General features: G+C 49.0%; 1 protein-coding gene and 1 long non-coding RNA gene across 10 annotated transcripts in view; one reads left to right on the top strand and one right to left on the bottom strand.

Annotated features, from left to right (window-relative positions):
* The window catches only part of MTMR14 (myotubularin related protein 14), a 42,551-nt gene that overhangs the window by 1,277 nt on the left and 17,805 nt on the right, over positions 1–23,469 (bottom strand). For 2 of the 9 annotated variants that reach the window (XM_037000247.2, XM_017677645.3), the window contains exons 8-19: positions 21,223–21,293; positions 20,585–20,659; positions 15,673–15,739; positions 14,358–14,443; positions 14,044–14,120; positions 13,746–13,782; positions 11,501–11,571; positions 10,661–10,719; positions 10,349–10,487; positions 9,481–9,660; positions 3,230–3,304; positions 2,448–2,603 (exon numbers count right to left, since the gene is read on the bottom strand). In XM_037000247.2, coding sequence (XP_036856142.2) covers positions 2,448–2,603; positions 3,230–3,304; positions 9,481–9,660; positions 10,349–10,487; positions 10,661–10,719; positions 11,501–11,571; positions 13,746–13,782; positions 14,044–14,120; positions 14,358–14,443; positions 15,673–15,739; positions 20,585–20,659; positions 21,223–21,293 — 1,093 coding nt within the window. The remainder of the gene's footprint in view (positions 1–2,447; positions 2,604–3,229; positions 3,305–9,480; positions 9,661–10,348; positions 10,488–10,660; positions 10,720–11,500; positions 11,572–13,745; positions 13,783–14,043; positions 14,121–14,357; positions 14,444–15,672; positions 15,740–20,584; positions 20,660–21,222; positions 21,294–23,469) is intronic. The other 7 variants (XM_017677649.3, XM_037000248.2, XM_037000249.2 and 4 more) reach the window with 5 other exon arrangements.
* LOC140848325 (uncharacterized) lies at positions 5–22,258 on the top strand. Its single transcript, XR_012128997.1, has 3 exons — positions 5–140; positions 15,511–15,582; positions 21,730–22,258. It is a non-coding gene; the product is annotated as an uncharacterized lncRNA (long non-coding RNA).

Raw genomic sequence — 23,469 nt, 5'->3', positions numbered from 1 at the left:
AATTACAAATCAAGAAGGAGAACAAGTGCATGAAAACTCAGTTTTATGAAAGAATGAATTCCACATGAGACTGACACCTTGAAGGGTCTTTAATAGAAAAGGCCTGATGTACCAGCTACACCCAACCTCTGGACTAAAAGGTATGCTTATGGACTATATAAGTCTAGGGGTGGGAGGGATGTGGAATCAGAGGAAAGGTCAGGAACTCAATGTTCCCTCTGTTTCCTGGAGAGCCTTCTCCAGGAATCACAGTCTTACGTGAGATGAGTTCTCAGATTCCCTCACTAAGAGTAGCCCTGACCACCAAACTTGCTCCAAAATTTCCCCCAGGAGACCAATCCTTGAGTAATCCCTTCTGGGAATTTGTCAGAAGCAGCAGTAATGTCCCCAACTCCCAAGCCCAAATGACTTTCACTCCAGGGCTTGGGGGAACAGATGGAGATATGAGGATAAATGACAGTCCTGGGGTAAGTATGGGAAGAACAGACCTAGGGAAAGTAGATTGGGGAGAGTGATGTGTGTGTGTATGAGACAGAGAGACAGAATATGAGAGGGAGAAAGTGAAGCAGCAGGTTCTAGGGCAAAAGAAAGTCAAATAGCTCTCGCAGCAGCATTAAGAAAATGAAGCTGATACTGGATTCCTCCAAGTGCCTAAATAACTCCAAAGTGTCTGTTGGCATTCAGGGGAGACCTGTGGCCTTAGATCTTTACCAAGTAGGTTTCATATAGGCTGTAGGCCATGTGTACTTCTTCAGCTTTTCCTTACAGCATATAACCAGGAGGAATTCAGATTAGTGTTTTGTATTTACAGGGAACATCCAAAGGTCCATGCACATGCATTCTCACTGCCCTCTATTTCTGGGAGGCAGAAGTGGGGACAGATCACAACCTATTTAAAGACAAGGAAACTGGAGCACAGAGAGGATATATGATCCACTTGAGGACACACAGCAGGCAATGGGCAAGCAGGACTAAGCTACACTAGTGCCATTCACTCTCAAGAGATGATCTAGTAGGCTTACAGAAGTCAAGGCTGACACCCAAAGACATAGCTGATGAGCAGAGCTGCTAGGCTTTGGACTACATTTCTCTGATAACAAAGCCCAAGCACTGTATCCACATACTGTGTGCCTCACCAGAAACCAACCCTGACTCCATTCCTTCCCTGCAATTTTCGAGGCCAAGAGATCACACAAAACCTAGCCGTCCTCTGGGAACTTCCCAGAACCTGAAAGTTGGATTGGAGCTCAGACAACTGCCTAAGGTATCAACTGCAGGATCTGGGGCTTGAGTTGTCTGCTTCAGTGGCTAATGCCAGGTACGGGAGGGGTGTTACCAAGTGGGAGCAAAGATGTCTGCTCATTCCAGAGATGGCTCTTAGGCTAGTTTGGCTTAAGTATCGAGTCCCTACAGAATGGTGCAGACAACTATTTTTTTAATCCTTCAAAAATCTAAGAAATTGTTTTTCCAGGCTTAAGGGCTTGGCTACTGAGACAGCTGTGCCAGGCAGTAGTGGCCTCTGGAGTCCTTAGGTCACTCCTTAGTTGCAGGGTCAGTGACTGTTATTCTGGAATCCCAAAGTCTGGCCCCTACCTGAACTCTGCAAGGATCCTGCTCAATACCCTAGGGCAACCTGCCTCCAACCTGTCAGCACTGGTGGGTGTATGAGCTAGATTCTGGTGGTGGGGACGGATCCCCAGTACCTGAGGTTAGTTCAGCCCACAGTAGGGAGAGAAAGGCTCTCGGGTAGCCACAGTTGAGAAAGAGGCCCTGCTCCCCAGACCATCAGAGGGTCTCCTCTGCCTTACATACATGAAGCAACAAAGCAGGTGGGGACAGGGAGCTACCACGGAGGCAGCGACTCACGTAGATGCACTGTAAGACTTGGAAGACCAGTATCAGAGCCTTGACGAGAAAGGATTTTATATGCTTGGGATTTAGTATTCCCATCCAATTTTATTTCCTGACCAGAGGTAAAACAGAAGAGGGGATGGCAAGGAACCCTTGGTTCTGCTCTGGAAAAGCACAGCTCTCAGCTTAACCCAGCTCTATTCTGGCTCTGGTCTCCACCGTACACCTACCTTCACTACCCCACTGTTCTGCTTTCAAAGGATTCTCATGTCAGGCAAAGCCTTGGACAGAAATAGAATCTTCTATAGCTACAGTTCAGCCAGCTTTCCCTGAGGGCGTGCACCGAAATACCCATGGATGGGTTTTGGGAGACTGGGGAGAGTGAACACACCAACACACTTCTGGAGCAGCCCATAAGGCCTCCTTCATACCTTGGGGGTCCAGGAGCAGTGAGGTATACTTAAGTGAGACACTGGAGGTTCTCAGGCCATTTCCCTGGGGCTAGCTGCTGCCTCATTCCTAACAGCACTCTGGATTGCTCACTAGCTTTTGATATGGGCAGGGGAGCATCCTGCCTTCTCAAGCAAGACACTTACAGACAACTGTTAGGGAGCTCATCCGGGAAGCTGAAAGGGAGAGAGGAGTCTGGGTGCAGGACAGCCCGTTCCTGAATACTGCCACAGCCTGTGACCATCTGCCAGCTGCCAAAGTCTGTGGAGAGAGAGGATCCGGGCAGGGGATGGTCCACTGATCTGGGGCAGAGAAGAGAGAGAGGGCAAATGATGATGCACAGTCAGTAAGACGCCTGAGGAGGGCAGAGGGACTGTGGTGGCCCTGTGCCATGACCGCAGGGTTCTGTTGCTTAAGCATCTCTAAAGTCAGCCACTTTCTTCAAAAGTGCAAAAACAGCTGGATAGGTTGTGACCGAGAAAGAAGAGTGACCAGAAGGCAGGCCCAGCTGTGAGGACAATGCTTTGTGCAGAGACTTACAGGAGCAAAAGAACAAGAGCAAAGCACAGTAACAAGAGGTGAGCCAGCAACCAAAGCCTGGGGTCAGGGCATGCCTGCCCTGGTGGAGGCACACCAAGTACAATCTCAACAGCACCAAACGGAGGGGAGCAAGGCTAGATGCCCCAGGAACCAGGGAGAAAGGACCACCTCACACTGCCCAGCATGCAGATTGGCAGGGTGGGGAACACAGAACCCAGGGGTCACTGAGGTTTAATTAGAGCAGTGGGAGAACAAGCCTCTTGGGGTTGGTGATGGGTGGGGTCCTAGATTGAAGAGTGAGGTGGTGGGAGCCCTACACCTCTCTTCCTCTGCAGTGCCTTCCTGGAGCCATAGTTTGTATTCACAAGCATCAACTCAGCAAACTCACTGGCTATGCCCAGAGGGAAGGGATGAATCAGGTAGGCAACTTGACAGCTTCATCAGGCCTTTTTCAGATGGAGATCTGGGGAGTGCAGGGAGAAGAAAGTTGTATGGGGAATCTACTGCTGCCCAGTCCTCCCCACTCACAGTCAACCCCTATTCCTTGTTTTTGGGCAGTAGCCCAGCTGGAGGAAGGGAGGAGACAGTGAAACATCAGGCAAGATCCAGCCATCAGCTACCCCAAATCCAGTCCCCAGAGATGCATCATCTTTGATGTTGACCCTTTATTCTTTAATTCAAGAATAGCAGAAGATGCTCCTGTAGGGACTCAGAAATGGCAGAAACATAAACAGTGGTACAGGAAGTGGGGAACAGAGAAAAACATTTCATTGACCTTGGCCCACCCAGTTGGCTGGTGTTAAAGGCTCCTACTTAAGTGATAGCCTCAATGGATTGCCAGGCTAGCCATATCCCTAGGCAGCTGCCCCAAGGGCAGCTCTGGTGCTCCTTAGCCATCCCCACCTTAGAGACAGAAATGGCAGCCCAGACAGATGAAGAGATTTGCCCAAGGTCCCACAGCTGATGAGTGAAAGAAGAGATTTTTAAAGCCAAATTTGATTACAGAATTTGTCTACAACAGAACCATCTTGAGACCAGGGAAAACAGATGGCTTTTTACGTTAAAGCCGCCATGAATCAGAACCCCCTGCAACACAGAGACTTGCCACATTCATCATTTCTGCTAAACTCTGGAAGGTGTGTGACAGTAGCAATAGGGATGAGAACAGGATGTAGTCAGATACTAGAGGTGGAAGCCCCTCATGCCCTGAACAAAGCAGACTTCCTTCTTTCTAGATAGAAAACTTGGTAGGACTCAGGTACTCTGTAAATCAAAGAGACAGCTGCCCAGGAGACAGTGAGGCAAAGGCCAGTCTTGTGCCTGCCCTGTGTTTCTTCCAGGTCATGTTGGAGCCTTCAGCACAATCCTTCTGAGGTTAGCCTGCTCCACAAGTCTCCTCTATTGCTCAAACTTTAGGGTAGGATTTCTTTGAGCAGTTTGTGGGAAAACAACTGCTAAACCCCAGAGTGTTGAGGGAATGAATGGAGGGGATGTTCAGTAGAGGAGGCTGGGCAGGATAAGGCACTCCTGGGGGCCGGAAATTGGAGGTTTCTTATGCCTCAGCTCCACTCCCCCAGGTCTACAGACTCATATTGCCAATGGGAAAATGACAGACAGATGGAATGTAGTTATAGAGAGGTTTCCCGCGAGGATTCCTGTCACCTAAGCTAGTCACTTCCCTTTACTTCTCCAGTGTCCACCAGGTAGCACTGCCAGGTGAAACCATGCTTGGAGCAGCCAGAAGAAAGGGGGACAGCTGTGGGTTCAAGAGGCAGCAAGACAGCGGCAGGGTGTGTGACCTCAGGGAACAAAGCCATCTCAGTAAGCAATCATCTTTCATGTCTTTTTCAAGAGTGAGCACACAGGCTCCGGATGAATCTGCTTACTTGAGGCTTTTGTTAAAGGGCTGCAAAACAACCATTCAGCTCCAGGGTTTGACAGCAAGGGGCTGTGCTAAGCAGAGATGTTCTCTTAAGTGCCAGCCTAGATTAACTGGCTGGAGGGGATAATAAAAGTTGAAAGGGAACAGTTACCAGAAAGCCCCTGCACCTGCCTAATTAAAGAAGTAAGGAAAAGTTTCAAGTCAGTCTCAATACATAGGTAATCCAACCAAATTTAGTAAGACCCCGTACTTTTTGCCCTGTAGCCTTACTCAAGCGCAAAAAGAAGAGAGAAAAAAAAAATGTCTGAGCTGTACCTCCTCTAATCTCCTATCTATAAGACTGGAGAGAACATGGGGCCAAGCTACCCTAAAACTGGAGAACTATGGAGACAATGATGCTTCCAAGATCATGTGTCTACATCCCTGGGGCTCAGACCTCTACCCAGGACGTTGGCTTCTTGGCAACACTTCACTCCCTTAGATGTACATGGCGTAGGCCCTGCTTCACATCACCAGAAGAGCTGCAACTCCCACATTCCCCCTATCTCCTTCTAGACACCCACTGTGAGCCGACTCAGGCAGGTGTTTTTGGCTGGTCCTTTCTGGAAGGAAGTACAAGAATACCCATACGGGCAGAGCAAGCCCAACTCACACAGCCAAGGCAAGAAGAAGCACATCTGGCCTGAGGTGCCCAGCCTTTAACTTACCTGCCCTGAATCACAGCTAGTTTACTAAGCATTTGTGGAAAGGATGAGTATTAACTATGTGCCAAGTACTTCATTATTTCATTTAAATCCAAACTTACAGAAGTCAGAATCATTACTGCCACTTCAAATAGGACTAAATACTGAGCTCAGAAGGGAAGTGACTTTCTGAAGTCACACAGCTAGGAGTGGCAAAGCTGAGATTGAAACCCACATCTGACCACAGCTCATGCAGCCTCACAATACACTGATCTTCCTGATAAGAGGAAGTAGAGTAAAACAATGAAGCAAAACTGAAGGAACAAAATGGCAGCAGACTCAAGAGACTACAAGAATGAACTAGGGGTTACCAAAGGAGAGGGGTGTGGGAGGGCAGGTGGAGAGAGAGGGAGAAGGGGATTGAGGGGTATTGTTTAGTACACATGGTGTGGGGGATCACGGGGAGAACAGTGTAGCACGGAGAAGGCACACAGTGGATCTGTGGCATCTTGCTGCACTGATGGACACTGACTGCATTGGGGTATGGGTGGGGATTTGATAATATGGGTAAATGTAGGAACCACATTGTTCTTTCATGTGAAACCTTCATAAGAGTGTATGTCAATCATACCTTAATAAAAATTTTTTAAAAAAAGAGGAAGTGGAGGCCTCACAGATTGGTTCAGCGATGGACATGCAACTTTCAAAAGGAAAAAAGCTCAGAGCTTCTAACCTATGGTTGGGAAAGAGGTCCTCATGTGATCCCTGGATGTGAGAAAGGAAGCAAGGTGCCCACTTGGTTGAGGGACACCCAGCAGCCTGGTTGAATTGTGAAGTAGCAACATAGGAACCAACCTCTGCTGCCCAGACAACTGCTTGTCCCCCATCCTTTACCTACTACTAACTGCTCATTATAAGCAATCAGTTCTGTCCCAGGCTGTATTTAATGAGGCAAAGAAACCAGATTGCTTTCTGTGACACATAAGAGTTCCTTTCCCATGTTATTGTTCCCATATATACGTCCCATGCTAGGACAGTATTTCTTACATTTGAAAAAAGACCATTGCTTTCCCCCAGCCTAGCCTTTAAGTACTAACGTGTGCATGTGTGCATGTGAGTTAGTGACTCACGCAGGGACCTCTGCATTCCTGCAGCAGCCCAAGAAGAAATCTTTGGGGCTCCCAAGTTTTATCTTCTGGGTCTCAAGCTGGTAATGCCTTTAGGCTTCTTACCACTCATCCCGTGGTCTGAAGCTGTGGCCCCATGCAACAACACATCAAACATGGGAAAGGAACTCTTATGTGTCACAGAAAGCAATCTGGTTTCTCTGCCTCATTAAATACAGCCTGGGACAGAACTGATTGCTTATAATGAGCAGTTAGTAGTAGGTAAAGGATTGGGGACAAGCAGTTGTCTGGGCAGCAGAGGTTGGTTCCTATGTTGCTACTTCACAATTCAACCAGGCTGCTGGGTGTCCCTCAACCAAGTTCATCTGCTCTTCAGGTAGCCTGGCTTCAAGCTGGGCTCAGTGGTGGCACCATCCCTTCTCAGGCATGAACAGTGCTGTGCCAGCAAACCCCTGCCCCAACAGAGCATTGGTCCTGCCTCTTCCCAGCCCCCAGCCATGTAGCTGATGAGAGATTTAACAGTGGTCCAGAAATCTATCTCGGCCAGAAGATGCTGCAGTGGTAGCTAATGCAAAAAAGCCACCAGCCTTCCTGGTGAGGGGTATGGGGTTAGGGCTGGATAAGAATCAGCACCCCACAAAACTTTCTTCCCTACTCAACACTTTCTTCTTAACTTTGAACAAAGCTTCACCATTTCCTTGCACAGAGAAGTCCTGTTTGAAGAGATATGCTTGTGGAATCTGGGAACGTGGAGCATATGAAATCCAGAGAACTCACATTATGAGGGGAATTTCAGCTGCCACGGATAGCTTTACTTAAGGGTTTCTTTCCATACAGGTCCCCCTACTGCACTAAAAAGCTGATTGGTTATTGTCACCTAAGTGAGGCAAGGAAGCTAATGACAGGATCCCTCAGGCACTTTAAGATAAAAGAGACTAAATTAATTTTAATGTTAATGGAAATACATAATTAGAATGCTCCAAATCTGAATAATCTAGTCTTTCAAAACCTCTGGCAAACAGGCATATAATCCAGAATCTTGTCATCTCGCCAGCACAGCCAGTCTCCAAGTAGGCATTCCCAGAACAGACTAGGAGAGCCATCAAATACCTCACAGTGGCCCACCCTGTGCCTCTCCAAGGCCCTGTGCACCACTTTGGTTCAGCTTCAACCTGGCCCCAACACACAGGGCTGCCAGGCCAGAGGACGGCCAACCCTCAGTCTCCTGAGGGAGGGGCTTTGGTGGCTATCCTGGACTGACCTTAATAGTCTGAGCTACCCAGTGCAGAGAGCGCCACCAGTGAGATGGAGGGAAACTATCACAAGATTGAAAAGTAGGACCTTTTGGCAGGAAGAAAGGAATAATCAAAAGCTGGAGTGTGAGAAGAGGTAATACAAGTACTGTCTCAGCGAGAGAGCCCCTAGCAGTTGGGCAGTTAAAACCAGGGCAGGACCCCAGAGGACAAGAGGAATCTTCTGGTTTCCTTCTCAGTTGTCCAACAACGCTGTACAGGCAGAAAAGGAGGCAAGGATGATGAGCAAGAGCTTCAGCCCAGAAGAGTGAGGGTCATGCAGTGCTACAGCAGCCCCAGAGCAGCCCTGAGGAAAGGTGATATTGATATACAGACAAGGGTGGCATGGCAGTGGGCACACACCAAGGCTGTGAAGGAGCGCAGGCATGTGGGCTTGTCTGCCCAGCACCATCTCTGCTCAGGTGCCTTCACCAAATCTGTGGCATCAGAGGGCTTGTGTGGTTTTTGTGTTTTTTTTTTCAAGAGACTTAGGTATGGCACTGGCAGATACGTCAGTGGTCCAAGTTGAAGGGCTCACCTTCAGAGATGAGCACACGGGACTCCTCTGGACAGTGCAGTCTGGAACACCTACTTGCCTAGAGCTCATCTGCTATGCCTACATGGGGAGGGTGCTCTTCCCCGTCTCCCCGCATTGAGTGCTTTTGCCCACAGAGGAAAACCAGAGGATGACAATGGGAGGAGAGTTCCAGAAGTTTTGGGTCTTTCTCTGTAATATGTTTGGGGCTCTGGAGCTCAGTTTTCTCCTTGGTAACAGGCCTACAGAAAGCCCTGACACTTCTGGAGCAGTATATGATATAGCTGGGCTCAAATCTGGGGTAGATTCCAACGCTTTCTGCTAAATGCCCGTTTCTCCCTGGAATTTATTAAGAACCTCTTAAGCCCCATATTGCTTTGTTCTCTCCAGAAGGGCTAGGCATTCTCAAGACTTTAGAAAACAAAGCAACTCATAGGATTCTTTCTTTTTCTGGGTATATGACATGAAAAAAGTGGTATGGGATCAGCTAGAAAATGCATTCCCCAAGTGCCACCTCAATCCTAAACCCCTAAGAAACATCATTCCTACAGCACACTCCAGCCACACCTGTCCATCCTGGCTGAGCAGCTCCCTTTCCAGGTGTGCAGAGGTTTCTGGTTTTCCCCAGCCTCATACATCTAGGCTAACCTCCCTATTGTCTGTTCTCCTCATTGCCTTACCAATTCAGACATGTAATGTAAGAACCAGAAGGGACTCAAAGGACCTAGATCCATCTCTTTAATCAGAATGTGAGGCACACAGGGAGCAGGGACCTGACAAAGGCAACAGGTATAGGCAGCCCCACTCCCCTGCCCATCACATCAAGACCACTACACCTTCTGAGTTCCCCATCTGCCAGGGGTCTGGGAAGAAGGGTGTCTCAAACCACTCCACAAACCAGCTCTTGCTCTGTACTCAAACATTAACCCATCCTCCAAATAGTGGGTGAGCCTGCAAACCTGTCGATACCCCTGGCCTCCTGGGTACATGCCACATGCCAAGGAACCCTGTCCTAAAACATCACCTGAGTAAACAGCTCATGTGCTGGAACCCCACTATCCAGCCTTATTAAGAAGGGAGGGCTAGCTACCTCCACCAGTAGGGGTTTGGAGCTCCTCACCTGGGTTTGGGGACCTCCAGGGGACTGCTACCCATCCTGAAAAAGTTGTCAGAATGGTTTGAGGATGAGGAGCTGGAAGATTTGGCTTCCACCAGCCCCTGGTGGGAAGGCAGGCAGTCCTCCAGGGGCTGTGGCCAGTTCCAGAGCACACTCTGTGGAGAGGATGAGTGGCTCTTCCTCCTGCAGTGGAAAGAGTAGGGCTGTTGGCTAAGGGGCCACCAGAGTAAAAGCCCTCTGCTTACTTTTACTGATTCTCAGGGCCCAGTCTTTACTTCCACTGGGAAAATGCCACATGGGAGTAGGGATACATTAGCATTCCCTTAGGTTCGGCCACAGAGCACATGCTAGAAAATGTATTCATAACTAACAATTAAGTAACTGCCCCTCTCTCAAAATGTTATACAGAATTTTGAGCCATTTCTCTAGGGAAAAAGTCATCATGTTCTCAGATTTCATCAGATTCTCAAAGACAATTATCCTCAAACAAGTTCCCAATTCCCCATCATCATTTTGTACTTACCTTGGGTTTTTTTTTCTAAACTGGTCCTCCACCTCCCAGGCAAACATGCAAGGCAGCTCCCCCAGTGAGTCCCTTTAACATCAGCCTCCCCTCACCCCGCCCTGCCTGCCCAGCCTTGCAGCTTCTTCCTTCATCCCGCAGGGAGCACTGGCCCTTTATGCTGGGCCACCACCAGCAGTGTCTCTCACCAACCAGATGGCTCGCCTCTGAGGCCCACTAGAGACAGCAGGGCATGGAGCAATGCTCTCAGCCCTACTGTTGGAGGCTCTCTTTGTTCCTGGGGCTCCCTGGAGCTGGTGGCCCTGGGCCACAGCTGTGAGTGAGCTTAGTTCCATCCTGACTCCTCACCAAGCTGCCTGAGTCTGTGCTCCTGCAGGGACCAGCTCCACGGCCTCATAGGTGAAGCTCCCAGCAGCTCCTGGGGAGCTCTCCATGACCAAAGAGAAGTCACTGCCAAGGCTGGTGGTACTGCCACGGTCCTTTCGTCCTGAAAGAAGCCAGTGCCATCAGTCAGCACATTATCTTCTCCTATTACCAGTCCCCCGCATCTTTCACACCATACAGCTGAAAAGAGAAGTTTCTAGAATAAACAGTTTCTGTGTGGTCTATACTTAGAAAGATGCACAGAGTACAGGAAATCTGCTGGGGCCCTTAACTCACTCAGCATGCAGAGATCTTCCAGGGTGAAGCCTGCATCCCGGGCTGGTAAACTCTTCCTCCTGTAAACAGAAACCCGAACAGTGAATTTCAGATTGGGCTGAGTCTCTTATGTCCCCCAAATGCTGCCTGCCATGGAAAGAAGTTCCAATGTAGTGGCAACTCATGGAAACAGGTCCTACTTAGGGTTGTAAAATGCCAAACCCACTTCTGGGAGGCCTACAAAACCTACCTCCTTCCTGTCAGCCTGGTCCCTCAGAATTCAAGTCTGGCCCAACATACTAGGAGCTTGGATTTGGAAGGCAAATGAGCTCAGAAAAGACACCAACTCTCACAGGGTCCTAAGGCAACTGACAGGCAACATTCTTGTGTTTCCCAGGCTAGAAGCTGACTCTGCTCATGGTGGTAAGCTGCACAGTGGTGCAAACATACCTTTTCAGTAGCCCTGAGATGGCAGCAATAGGCTCAGACAGGAGAACCAGCTACCTCAGGGCAGGGGGAATTGGGAGTCCACCTGTCCTTGTGCTGGCTTTTCCTGCAGCATTATGCCCTGCTCTCCTAGTCACTTCACCAAAGACCATTAATCTGTCCAAAGCCTTTCTGATAGAATGACTGCAGGCTAACCCCAGCCCTGCTTCCCTTTCAGAAAAGCTGCTTTACCTGTTGGCCTTCACCAGGAACCCCTTCCCTGGCCCCAGGGGACAGGCAGGAACAGTAGACTAGCCTTTCAAGCATTCAGGGAAGCAGGGCAGGGATAAGATGGCAAGTGAGACCCTGCCTTCCCAAGAGTGGTCCTTCCCAGAGCACCTTGGCCTCAGTGGGAGAGAGCAGGCCTCTCTTTACCTCGGTGTCTTCAGAGCAGAGTACTCCTCAGAGATGATATGCTTCAAAAAATTGAAGCAGAAGAAGAAAATCTAAAGAAGAGACCAAAGAGCAGCACACATGAGAAGACAGTCTTCTCCAGGGAAAACAATCTACGTGGCAGAACTCCCAGGAATGGGGCAGCCACCTTGGTCAACCCCCTGCTAGACAGCAGCCCTGCTTTGGGGACCATGATGGCTATTCTGGTCTATAAGTGGTATGGGTGGTAGAGAGGGCTAAGCAGACTGGGTAGATACACTAGGGCTGGGGCAAGGAAGGAAGGGATGGGTTTCCTTCCTGGGAATGCAAGTGGGTAAGCCAGTGATTTTTCAGTCTTCAAATTCAACATGCATGTTCTCAGGCTATTGAAAAGGATGAAGAGAAGTAGCTTCTCTCCTCAGGCTCTCCAAAGAAAGCCAGGGAGAGGTTAACTAAGGACAGCTGGGAGAGAGATGATGTGGGGACAAAGAGATTAACGGGCACAGGAGGAACACAAAAGAAGGGAAAGGGGGAGAACTGGGGATGAGGGGCAGCCACTGTCTGGCCCAGAGCCTGCACTGCTCAGGAGCTGTGAGGGGCAGGTCTAGATCTGAGGTGGACATAGGCAGGAGGAGGCCCCTGACTTCTGGCTGCATCCCCACTGCCTTGAGCCAATTCTCTTCATGCCAGCCAGTGCCCTAGGGGCCTCCATGAAGTGCACACAAGGCATAGTTGCTGCAGTTATTAAACTCCCCAGTGATTCTGAAAGGTGTGGTCCATCAACCCTTCACTCAGAGAAATACCCACAGTATCCTAGAGACCCATGATTTCCTTAAACAAACAAACGGAGGGTACTCAGGTCATGAAAACATTGTTTTACATAAATGGAAATAGGTGTCTTCACCGGACTTTTTTTAGTCTTTAATATGCTAATGTACCTGTGAACTTCAAAGGCAGGGGAAGGGACAGAGTGCTATTTAACAGGCCTTGGCTTTTCCTTTTTATTTTTTTAAGGAACAGTGTCTTGAGAGTATGGTGGGGGTAAGAGAAAAGCCCACACCCTGGCGACCAGCCCTCCAAGCTGAGAAGGCACTATTGTTTATGCTGAGAGATGGCTGGGGTTTGAATCCAGACCCCACAGGGCTCAGCCTCATCTTCTGTCGAGTCTTTGAAAGCAGAATCTGGCTTGCTTTGCGGGTAGAGGGGATGCATGGAGGGCAGAATGTCCTACAGCACCAGTGAGTCTCAAGTGAGAGGCTGCAAAAGGGCTTTATGGGCAGTTTCAATACCAAAGTCACCGCCTCTGATGGAGTTCATGGAGGCCTCTGAGGAGCAGGCTTATGAGCTCTGCAGCCCTGACAGATGTGATAAGCACTCAGAAGAGATTTGGAAGGTGAGAGGAGTAGTTGAGGGGAAAGAACAAAAGAAGGAGGCATCCTAGGAGGGTGAGGAAGCTTAGGAGGGTGAAGTATCAGGAAAGGGGCAGGGGGCAGAAGAGCAGAGCTAATGCCATGTGCCAGCTGCATGCTGCGCATCTGTACTCATTCTTTTTGTGAGGCAAATCAGTACCAGGAGACTCAAGGTTAATCACATTATGCAAGGTCACTAAGTAATAAGCAGGACAACTTGGGCCTGACTCTGGATCTGTGTGCAGGGTTAGGGAAAACAGGCTGGAAAACAAGCAAACCGAAGGGGCAAAAGCTGTGAAAAGCAGCAAAAAGGATGGGGCATGGAGAGGCCAGAGAAGAGGAGGAAGGTACAGTGCCCAGACAGGAAGGGTACCCTGGAGCCCAGCTGGCTGTGCCTTGTCAGGGGCTGGGCTGGTGGTAAGGGTCGGGAGAGGACCCTGCTTGCATGGGTTGCCCTAGGGCTTAAAAGTTGCTGAGTGGGTGTGATAAGGGAAGAGCTTCTGGTTGTTAGCTGTGAGGATGAGGGGCACAGAAAAGAACTTGTAAATTAATTCCAGAACTGAGTACAGGACACGAGGTCTCCCATAAGAAGGATGGCAGAAGAGAAGGGAAGAGGTCATAGGCAGCTGTGTGGTCAAGTGTTACCTCCACAAAGGGCCTGAGGCTCAGAACAGGGGCTACTATGCTGGGGCTTTTCCTGCCATGCTTTCCTTCCAGCTCGCAGTGGCAAGGAGCTGTCCCCAAGTGTGGACACCAAACAGACTGTCACCCTGTCCCTCCTGTAGAAGAGCTCAGACCCTGGAACCCTGGTATATGCTCACAGACTGCACAGTACCCACCTCCTCTCCTTTGCTGAGCCGATCTGCCAACATGTGTCTGAAACCAGAAGGCAAGGAGGTCAAAGTGAGCAGCATGGAGATAGGAGGGTGAAGGGGGGCTGGAGTCACAGGGACAGACCATGGCGTTGGCACCACAGCCTCAGGTGGGGCCTGACAAGCACCTTTGGTCTTCCCCAAAGGGGTGGAATTATTCTCACCTCCAACCCTGTCACAGGAGCCACCACATTCATGGATACACAGAAAACAGTTACCAAGGTACTGTGTCCACTCCATAACCTGACATTCCCCAAAGGCTTACCCAAAGAGGAACCAGTCATAGGCCACAGTTAGGTAGAGCATCTCAGCAGGCTTCAGGGATGTGTGGATGAGCCCATCCTGGTAGAGATGGGGGATATGTGCCAAGATCAGAAACATGCCTCCCCATGACTAAGTCCCTCCTCATCCCAGGATGTCACAGACCCAGTGACAGCCAGCCTGCCCAACAGCCCCCAGAACAGGTCCCTCACTCCAAATCTTTTTTTTTCTGGACAGTCTTAATACTCGCAAAGGGCAGTTCTTGGTAAGATCCTTTGACTGTTCCCCGACCCCATGGCCCAGCCTGTCCATACTCACAGCCCACAAGGAAAGGCGCAGGAGAGAGATGAAGAGGGGGGTCCGGTCCCAGCCTGAGATACAGTGTACCAGCAGCCCGCTGTCATCTGCTCGGGACCCACAGGACAGGCAGCCCGGAAGGGAAGCAGACATGGGCTGGTGAGGCCGCGGCATGCCTGCTCCCAGCCTGTGAGAGTGACAGGCCTGGCCACACCTTGTCTTTCTTCCCAGCGTGCATCGCCCAGACTCTTCTCCAACCTTGTCCCAGAAAGGGGTGGTGGTGGGCACTTGTCTGTCTTCTGGCTATAGTGCTTGGCACACTTTTAGGGAAGCAGTCCCACTGGGACAGTCCACTGTGCCCATGGGGCTGACCTGCATGTCCCTATCCGACATTTCTCAGGGGAGCATTACAGGTACTTTTGGAAAAGATAGTTCTGCACTATGCATGGCTGACCCCAGAATTGCAGGACATTTAGGAACCTTGGTTAACACCCACCAAATCCTAATGGCTATTCCCAAGTTTCTACAGCTCCCAACTCTCCAGAAGTCCCCTTGATAGGTGTTTACTGCCCAAGGTAGAGAACTGCCTAGCTCCAGAGACAAACATGTGGCATTTTTACAACCTGGCTACAGTGACTAGATCAAGGATGGGCTACTTGACCCAAACTGACCCAATAAGTGTGAGCTCTGGAACAGAGGTGGTCTCTCTCCTCTGCAGAAGTTATGATGGCAGGAAGTAAGTCTGGAATGGTTGCCTGCCACTAAGCTAACTAGACAGAGGGTATGAAAAACAAGGAGAGATTCTTTGTGGTATTTTTGTTGGTCACCCATTCTCTGTTCTTGGGCCTGTTGGTTACATAAGCTAATGCATCTTCCCTTGTTCAAGCAAGTACAACCTCACAGAAGTCCTGATTGATACTAAGAAGTTGGTCAGCTTGCCCACCAAGCATGACAGGCCCATCCAATCTAACAGCCAAATTGGCTGGAGTACCACCCAGAGAACAGGTCCTCTACAGGCTTTTCTGTGTGACAATAAAAAGCCAGGACTGACTTTTTCTCATCTTTCTGAATTAGAAGGGCCATCTGATATTACATAATGCTGATGCTCAAAGCTCCCAGGTGCAGAGCACCCTGTGTGATTCAAATGTAACAAGTTCATAATTTTGTTTTCTAGGGTTTTGAGGACATGGAATAAAGCTGCCAATGGACAAGGGAATCCCCAAATCCTTCTCACATTAAGCGAAAGGTAGGCATGTGGCCCCAATAAACACAGTCTTGGTGTGGTCTGGGAGCACCCAGATCAATGGATTGAAGGCTCAGGCAGAGGAAGACTCACCGTCACTGTTAATTATGGAAAGCAGCAGTTTCAGGTAGTTTTGTGTTTGTTGCACCAGGTCCCAACTCTGTTGGAGGAGGATAAAGGGTCTAAGGAATAGATACTTAACTCAGACTGGAATGTCAAGTTATTTAAAAACCAAAATGTTAAGAACTGTTCTGAGGGAACAAATACCCAAGGCTCTGGGTCACAGGCCACAGGTCCCAAATTCCAGCTAATCCGAGATGTCACACCCCACTCCCAGAGCTCCTTCCACCTCTCCCTGCACTCTCACCCTCCAGACACCCCTGTTCATTGGGCTCTGCCCTGAGGAAGGTGAGAAACAGGGAGCCATGCAGAGGCCTGGACACCCCACAGCTCAACACCCACCACGAGCAGAGTACATCAGCCTCCTCTAAGCCCTGGGCTCCTGGCACAGCTGTCCAGGGAGTTGACAGAGGCAAAGAGCCTTGAGCCTGTGGCCACTGTTGACAAACGAAAAGAGCCATTCCTCATCTGGTATCACTTCATAGAAACCAAGGAAAACATCAACCTTCTCATTGACCGTATTTCATTTGCTTTTTACTGCAATTCGCTGCATACTCTGTCTTTTGATGAATAATAAGTACAATCTGTTTGGCAGACAAAATCTTTTAAAACAGGAGGCCCATGAGGTAGGAGATGAAAAATAAGCAAAAGCTGTAAAAGAGATCTGAACTTTTGAGCTAGTCCAAGCAAAAGGCCTAAACCAGACGCTCAGAGAAATAGTTTGCTCGGAATCTGGAATTCCATGGAGGGGCTTGACCCAGTTCTGTGGCCCCTTTCTCCCTAGCTGGGGGCAGCCTCAACACAACCGCTTGTCAGTGTTCTGGGGCTGTACAGGGAGAGAGGTGATTGTCAGCCAGAGAGCACTTCCTGCGGGGGGGAGGGTGAACACGGCACCTGTAATTGGAATGGTTTTCCCAGGAATTTAAAACAGGCTCATTTATCTGACCCTCCCATGGTCCCTGGAGAGTTCTGGCCCACTTTTAGTGGCTCCAGAGACGACTGCTGCAATGTTGTGCTAATCAAGTCATTACCCGGCACAAGCACAGGGGTCTCTCTACTCATCTGGCTCAATGTGCCAGATACACCATTGCCATGAGATTTCCTCTGAGCTGTGATTCTCGCTGGGTGAGAAAAAGCAGGAGTGGGAGGCAGGAGCTATGCAGCATAGAGCTCAAGGCGGTCAGGCAGACTGGAGGAAAACTGTAGTAGCCAGGAGGGCAGAAACCAGCCAAGTACTGAGCCTGTGGACCTCCAACCATGGTGGTTACTCAAAGGGGTAACCAGTGACCAGACAGAGGCAGCAGATTCACACTGTGCCCAGGGCTGGGGTAGGAACCACAAGTTGGGGAGCACTAGGCTAGTAGAGGCTCAAGGTCACACAGCTAAGCAGAGCTGGGGCATGAACCCAGCCCTTCCAGACTGCAAAGTTCATGTTCTTAGTCACATGCTGCATAGGGACTCTTCCTACAATACCAGAATAAGAAAGCAAAGTTTGAGACTGCAGAATATGAAGAGGACCTGGGAAATGTACTAGTAAAATCAAAGTTTATCTATGTACTCCACAAAAAAATTTCTGAGTGCAGAGCCAAGCAGCATGCTTCCGCTTATGTTTCTATGCCTGGAGTACTTTTCCCCCTGGCTGGCAAACTCCTACTTATTTTTGAAAGGCCCAGCCTCACTATCTTCTCCACAGAGTGTTCTGTGGCCCCTGGTCAACACCTCTGCTACACAGGTGATGGTTGATGTTGCTGTCACTTTTCCTACTCTGTACCCAGTGAAGACAGAGCACATTTTGGCATCTCTGCATCTATAAGGCCTAGTACTTAGAGACTAGGTGTGCTTAGGCACCCGTAGAATGCCCCTTTACCGCTTGTTCATGGCCAGGGCCCAGCCTGAGGAGCAGCAGCCAGGAAGGGGTATTAGGGCACAGAAAGAGCAAGCAGACCTCTAAGGAATTCAGTCTGGTTTCACAGAGGGCAGCATCTCCCATATGAACTGCCAGAAGGGCTCCTCTACTTGTAAACATCACTGTGCACATCACTGAGGGCTTGACCCTAGGACACAGCAGTGAACATCATGATGACCCCAGCCTGCATGGGACTGCAGGAGGTGGAGGGCCAAGTGAACTGTGGCAGATGTGCTGATTGAAAGGAGACCCCCAGGATGCTGTGGGACCATGTAATTGGTGAGGTGAGCCTAGTCCATCCCTGTGGACCATTAGGGAAGGCTTCTTGGAGGTGGTGACATGCATGTAGGAAAAGGGGAGGGAAAGGAGACAAGTGTTTCTGGAACAACAGCATGTGCAAACCTGGAGAGCACTCTTTCCAAAGGGGCTGAAAGAAGGCCAGTGCGGCTGGAGAGAGGGAGAGGATGGCGAGTCAGTCACAAGAAGGCTGGACCGAGTGGAGCTGGGTGGGCCACATAAGGATTGCTGGGCTCTATTTTGAGGAAAATGGGAAAGTCAGGTTTTAACGAAGGGGTGACCACAATGACCTTGCTTCACATATGGGTGTTGCTATCAGCCAGACCTATTCAAGTCCTTTATATTCATTATTTCTAGTTACCGCTCAATGTGGCCTCACACTCAGACTACTGATGCACTGAGATGACAGCAGTCTGGACTAGACTACTGGCATGAGAGATGGAAGCAAGATAGACTGCAGAGTTTCAGGGGCAGAGATTTAGGGAACTGAAGGGACCTGGCAATGGATGTTGGGGAGAAAAGCACACAAGTTTCAAGTGTGAGCATCTGAGTAAATGGTGGAAGGCTTGGGGGTGCTATAGGTTGTGGCCAATTCCATTCCGGACAGCTTGAGTTTGAGATGGCAACACAAAAGGACACTTGCAAAAGGGGATGTAGACATGGATCACCAACAGAGGCCTGGCCAGAGCCCCAGGTCTGGGCAATCTGGCAGTGGACTAGTGGAGTGAGATCACCTGGGGAGATGAGGAGGAATAAAAGGGAGTCCTGGACCCCCATGCTGAACGGGCTGGAAGAGCAGAGCTCACACCTGACTGAGGAAGAGAATGGAAGGAGGCCCAGTGCAAGCAACTGGAGAGGCAGGCATCATAGGAAGAAACCCTGTCCTCCTACTCTTATGCCTGGAATCTTGTGTATCCACCCTTATTTGTGTACATTTAGCAGTGTAACTTTAGTTAGCAAGCTAGTAGCCTACTTCTTAATTATCATCATTAAAATTGGTCTGGCATTTTAGTTAAGAGGATACTTTCCTGCAGTGATCATATCTGACTTGCCACAACTCTGAAACAGGTGTTAACTTCACTTTCAGAGAGAAGTGAGGTCACTTGCTCAGTGCCACAGAACCTTGCAAGAGGGGCCAAGCAACCTGGGGCTAAGATCCAGAGCCTCTATCTACTTGGCAGAACTCCTTACATCACAGTGCTAGAGACAACATCCTTGGCACTGTCAACACAATGAATCCCTATAGTTGTACCTTATTTGGTGAGTAAGTAGTTCATTAGATTCAGTTTGTATCTGCATAAGGAGAAAGAATGGTGCCAGAAGGGAGAATAAGGATGGCTTGGTGTAGGGCCTACTTGAGACCTCTGCATACAATACATTAAGAAGGAAGCCTGAAGGTTCCTTTGGCCACTCAGTCTGTCTAGCTACAGCCTGGGATTTTAGTTCAAGGGACAGGGTCCTTGACCTGTTCCTTGTCCAGGTTTCTGGGGCACAACAAACTGGCCTGCTTTCCTTCCTGACATTCCCTCTCCTGTAGAAAAACCCATGTAGAGAAGACATGACACCACTCTCACTCATTCATTTAAACAGTTATGAAGCATCCACTTCAGGAGCTGTATGTACAAGATAGAACAAGATAAGGATGGCCTCTACCTTCACAGACCACGTGCTATCAGGACAAGTTTCAAGGTGTTATGGGAGCACACAGTTGCTTAACAAGCAGGCCAGACCTCCCTGAGAGAAGCAGACCTCAAGACTGGATGGGAATTATCCAGACCTCGGGATAGAAGAGAAGGAAACAGGATATTTTCTAAGTATACACTGGCTTGGCCTTTCCAGCTCTAGACTCCATGCCAGTTTCTGTTCTGGGGATACATAAGCCATAGTTTCCCATCCTTCTGGAGCCCAGTCTACCAGAGTTGGGAAGCAGGTCTCTAAATTAAGTGAGTACAGCTCAGTGGAAAATCCCACGATGGATATGCCTAGGGGTTAATAGATGCAGGCATGTGAGCTTCCAGGGACAAGGAAAAGAAGACACATCAGAGAAGTGTTCCTGGAGTGGACAGCCACATCAAATCCTGAAGGCAGGGTGTCAGCCAGACAAGAAGGGGCTGGGAGGTGGCAACCAGGTAGCAGGAAGAGATAATATGGCAGGAGGCAAGAAGAAAAAGGCTACTTGTTCTGGCTGGAGCAAGTGACAGGGAGATTGCTAACAGCCTTTGGGCTTGTATAGTGGGCTAATCCATCCAGTAAGACTGGGGCCCCTTCCATGGCAGACTGACAGAGGAGAGGAGCACAATGGAAATAATTTTAAAGTTTCTATAATCAAATGAAGTCAGGAAGCTCATGCTTTCTCTGGCAGAACACGAATTTGAAAGGAAAAGTGAAAAACAACACTGAAGCCCAGAGCTGGAAAAGCAGACTCCATAAGGTCCTCTGGAAACACAACCCCCTGGTGGACACAAATCTTTGAGTGAGTCACGTTCCAAAGCCTTCGATTTTTCTGGGCCAAGAGAAAATCAGGAGAGAATGAAAAAGATAAGCAGTTCCTTCTTTTCTAGACTGAGAGGTCAGAGGGCTCGAGCCAGGCCTTTAAGCATCTGCATGAAGGACTTGTGGGGTAAGCATGGGGTCCGCTTGGCCCCTCCCTTACCCCTGCCCCACTGGGAGCAGGTGCCTCACCTGATACTGGCTCCAGTCAATGTTCAGAGAGCATGTCAGGAAGTTGGGGATGCTCAGGGGGGCATCAACGTAGTCCTGGCAACAGAAAGACACTTGTGAGATGCAGGCTGGCCATGGGCAGGTTGCAGCCCTGAAGCTGTGACGACCACAGGCAGGCAGGTCGTCCTCTTCCCTGGGCCAGACGCCTGTGCTACACTGGGAGTGACAGCTTAAAAATCAAAGGGACCCAACACTGCTTCCAAGTGGAGTTTTTCAGTCAGCCATCCTAGTGTTTGCTTCTGAGACAGATGTGAACAACCTGTATTCACGCTCCTGTGCTCTGTTTCCACTGACTGGAGAAGGGACAGAAAGCTGGTCCCACTCTTTACAGAGATGGTAGAGCAAAGAGAAAGGACTTTTTCTATCTTATCCCCAAAAACTCCTTTAAAGAAGGAAAAAATTAGAGGAGGAGAGGAAAGTATATATGATGAGAATTTGAACATGTATATAAAAAGAGAAGAGGGGGAGAAAATAATGAGACTCATTCAGAGAGAAAAAGGAAAAGGGTAGTTGTTTTTCCCAAAAAGTTTGCCAGTTCTCCACAGTCTCCGTTTGCAAAGAAGTATTAGACCCAAGCTGATGAATGTTATTGATCATACCTGCTTCCAATTAAAAATGAGCCCCTCAGCCATGTAATCCCGATCCTTATATTCCTTGAAAAATTCACAGCCTGGAAAAGAAGGGCAGAGTTAATGGTACCACCCTTTCCAGCCCAGTCTCCTGAGACACCCCTGAGTACTGAAGGACAGAGGTGGCCCCAGGTCACACAATTCTCTGCATGGGTGGGCCCCTGATGAGGCCACAGTCGATATGGGTGAGGACTAGAATGGGCAGGCAAGAGCCAGGGAGCATGCCTCCAGAGCTCCTCTGGTTCCCAGTTACATGCCTTTCCAGTGAGGTACTGCCTGACTGCACACCTTTTTGTATCTCCTTCCACCTGTGCTCACTGGTCATCGGTAACTTGTCATTTCTGGTCCCTTTCATGTCCCTCAAGTGCCAACAGCCAACGAACAGAAGCACAGCTAACAACTTGAGCCCTGGCAGCACTTTCTCAGCAGTTTCCCTAGTTTCAGAGGATCACTCACCCTCCTCTCTATATGTTGCAGGCTTTCAATGAACACTGAACATCACAGCATCCTGGAGAGGGATAGACAGTGCCTGACATGTGAGAGGTGATCAAGAGACACATTCATTTCCAACAAAGCTGGCCAAAAGGTATTTTTCTCTATCATGCACTAGAAAAATTCTAAGAAACTCCACCAGGGTAAGCCCTCAGAAATACAGAGAACAGTGGAGAGACAAGGGCTCTGGCAACATTCCCAGCTTCAAATCTCAGCTTTTCACTTAGTTCTGTAACTGCTAAGTTTAACTTCTCGGAGCCTTGGTTTTCTCATTTGCAAAGTGGTTGTTTAAAGATGAGATGAAATAATACACACAGAAACACAGCACAGCACTGGTACCACTGGCACTTGTATGACAGCACTCTAATATTATCACCATACTGTTGAGGCACCAATAGCCACAGTACCAGCCGGGCAGCTTACAATTAGCTGCCTGGCTCAGAGAGTGTGAGGCTTGCCCTCAAACCACAGAATGGTGCGCGTCTGAGGTTACTGGGGCTTCAAGCCACAACACCGGCAGAAGGCACTTTGAAGGCAGCTTCTTACAGTTATTCTCAGTTCCTCATCCAGGGCCAACACAAACTTTGGAGGGCACATGGCTTGGGCCACAGGTCCAGATCTGGTTAGGTCCTCAAAGGCAAAAGAACAGTTGCCCAAATTCTGTGGAAGTGGCCAGAGGCCAAGATAATTCACGTGGCAATGTGGGCCAAGTTCCTGTCTGAGGCCACCACAAAGAAGACAGGAAAGGTTCCTTTGCAGAGGAAGGTCTAGAGACCCAGCCTGTATGTTTTGTAGACTTGGCTCTCATCTCATACACACTTCTGCACTGTAATCCCCTGGCCCTCACTGACTGAGAAGTCAAGAAATGGTCCTCAGCTGTAATACTTCAGTCTATTCTGAGGTACCTCATTGGGAGAAAGAAGAAATATAAATATCAGACAGAGGCCCTGAGCTTAGGAGCCCAGGTTTAGCAGAGAGAACCAATTATTTCTCAGAGCTCCTGAGAAGTGCTATTTCCCAAACTCGAGCTGCTCAAATCAACACTTGCAGGCTCTAGGCTAAGCTCTGACCAACCTATGATATAGAAGCAATTTTTGTTGAGAAACAGAATTAAAATAGACTCGGTACCCAGGGCAATGCCTGACATCCATTACTTGAACAGGATTCTGAACCCATTGAAACAGAGAGTCAAGAGAGATGGGAGTTGGGTAGAAAGAGGAAACAACTTAGACTTGTGCTGTTCAGTTTTTGGCCCACTCTATTTTGGTGCCTGAAAGTGCTCCCAGAACACTTCTCATTCTCATCCAACAGTCCGAGCTCAAGTTAGTTTCACAGCTAGAACTGATAGCACCAGAGTTCCTGTCTGGGCTTCAGAATCACTAGAAGGTCAACTCAGACCCCCGAAATGGCAGCAGAGGGCATTTCATGACTTAGTTTGGTAACAGTAATTGTTTTTTCCTTGTTATGAATACATCCATGTAAAGAATTTCAGTAACATAAGTATAGCAAGTAAAAAGTGCTTCTCCTGTCCTTTTATCTGGGTGTGCAAAGGCATCTCCCTGAACCCCAGTTTTTTATTTTATTGATATCACTTACCTTCCCATTAACACACACACAACTCTCAGATGTAGTATATAAATATGTTGGGAAGAAAAGAGAAAAAAATTCATGGATCACATCACCTTCCCATTTTGGCGTATTTCCTTCTCATCTTTTTATGTAAGC

Source organism: Manis javanica, chromosome 3, assembly GCF_040802235.1.
Source record: "Manis javanica isolate MJ-LG chromosome 3, MJ_LKY, whole genome shotgun sequence".
Classification (NCBI taxonomy): domain Eukaryota; kingdom Metazoa; phylum Chordata; class Mammalia; order Pholidota; family Manidae; genus Manis; species Manis javanica.
The sequence above is the reverse complement of the archived record's forward strand: the minus strand, read 5'-3'. Positions and strand labels throughout refer to the sequence as shown.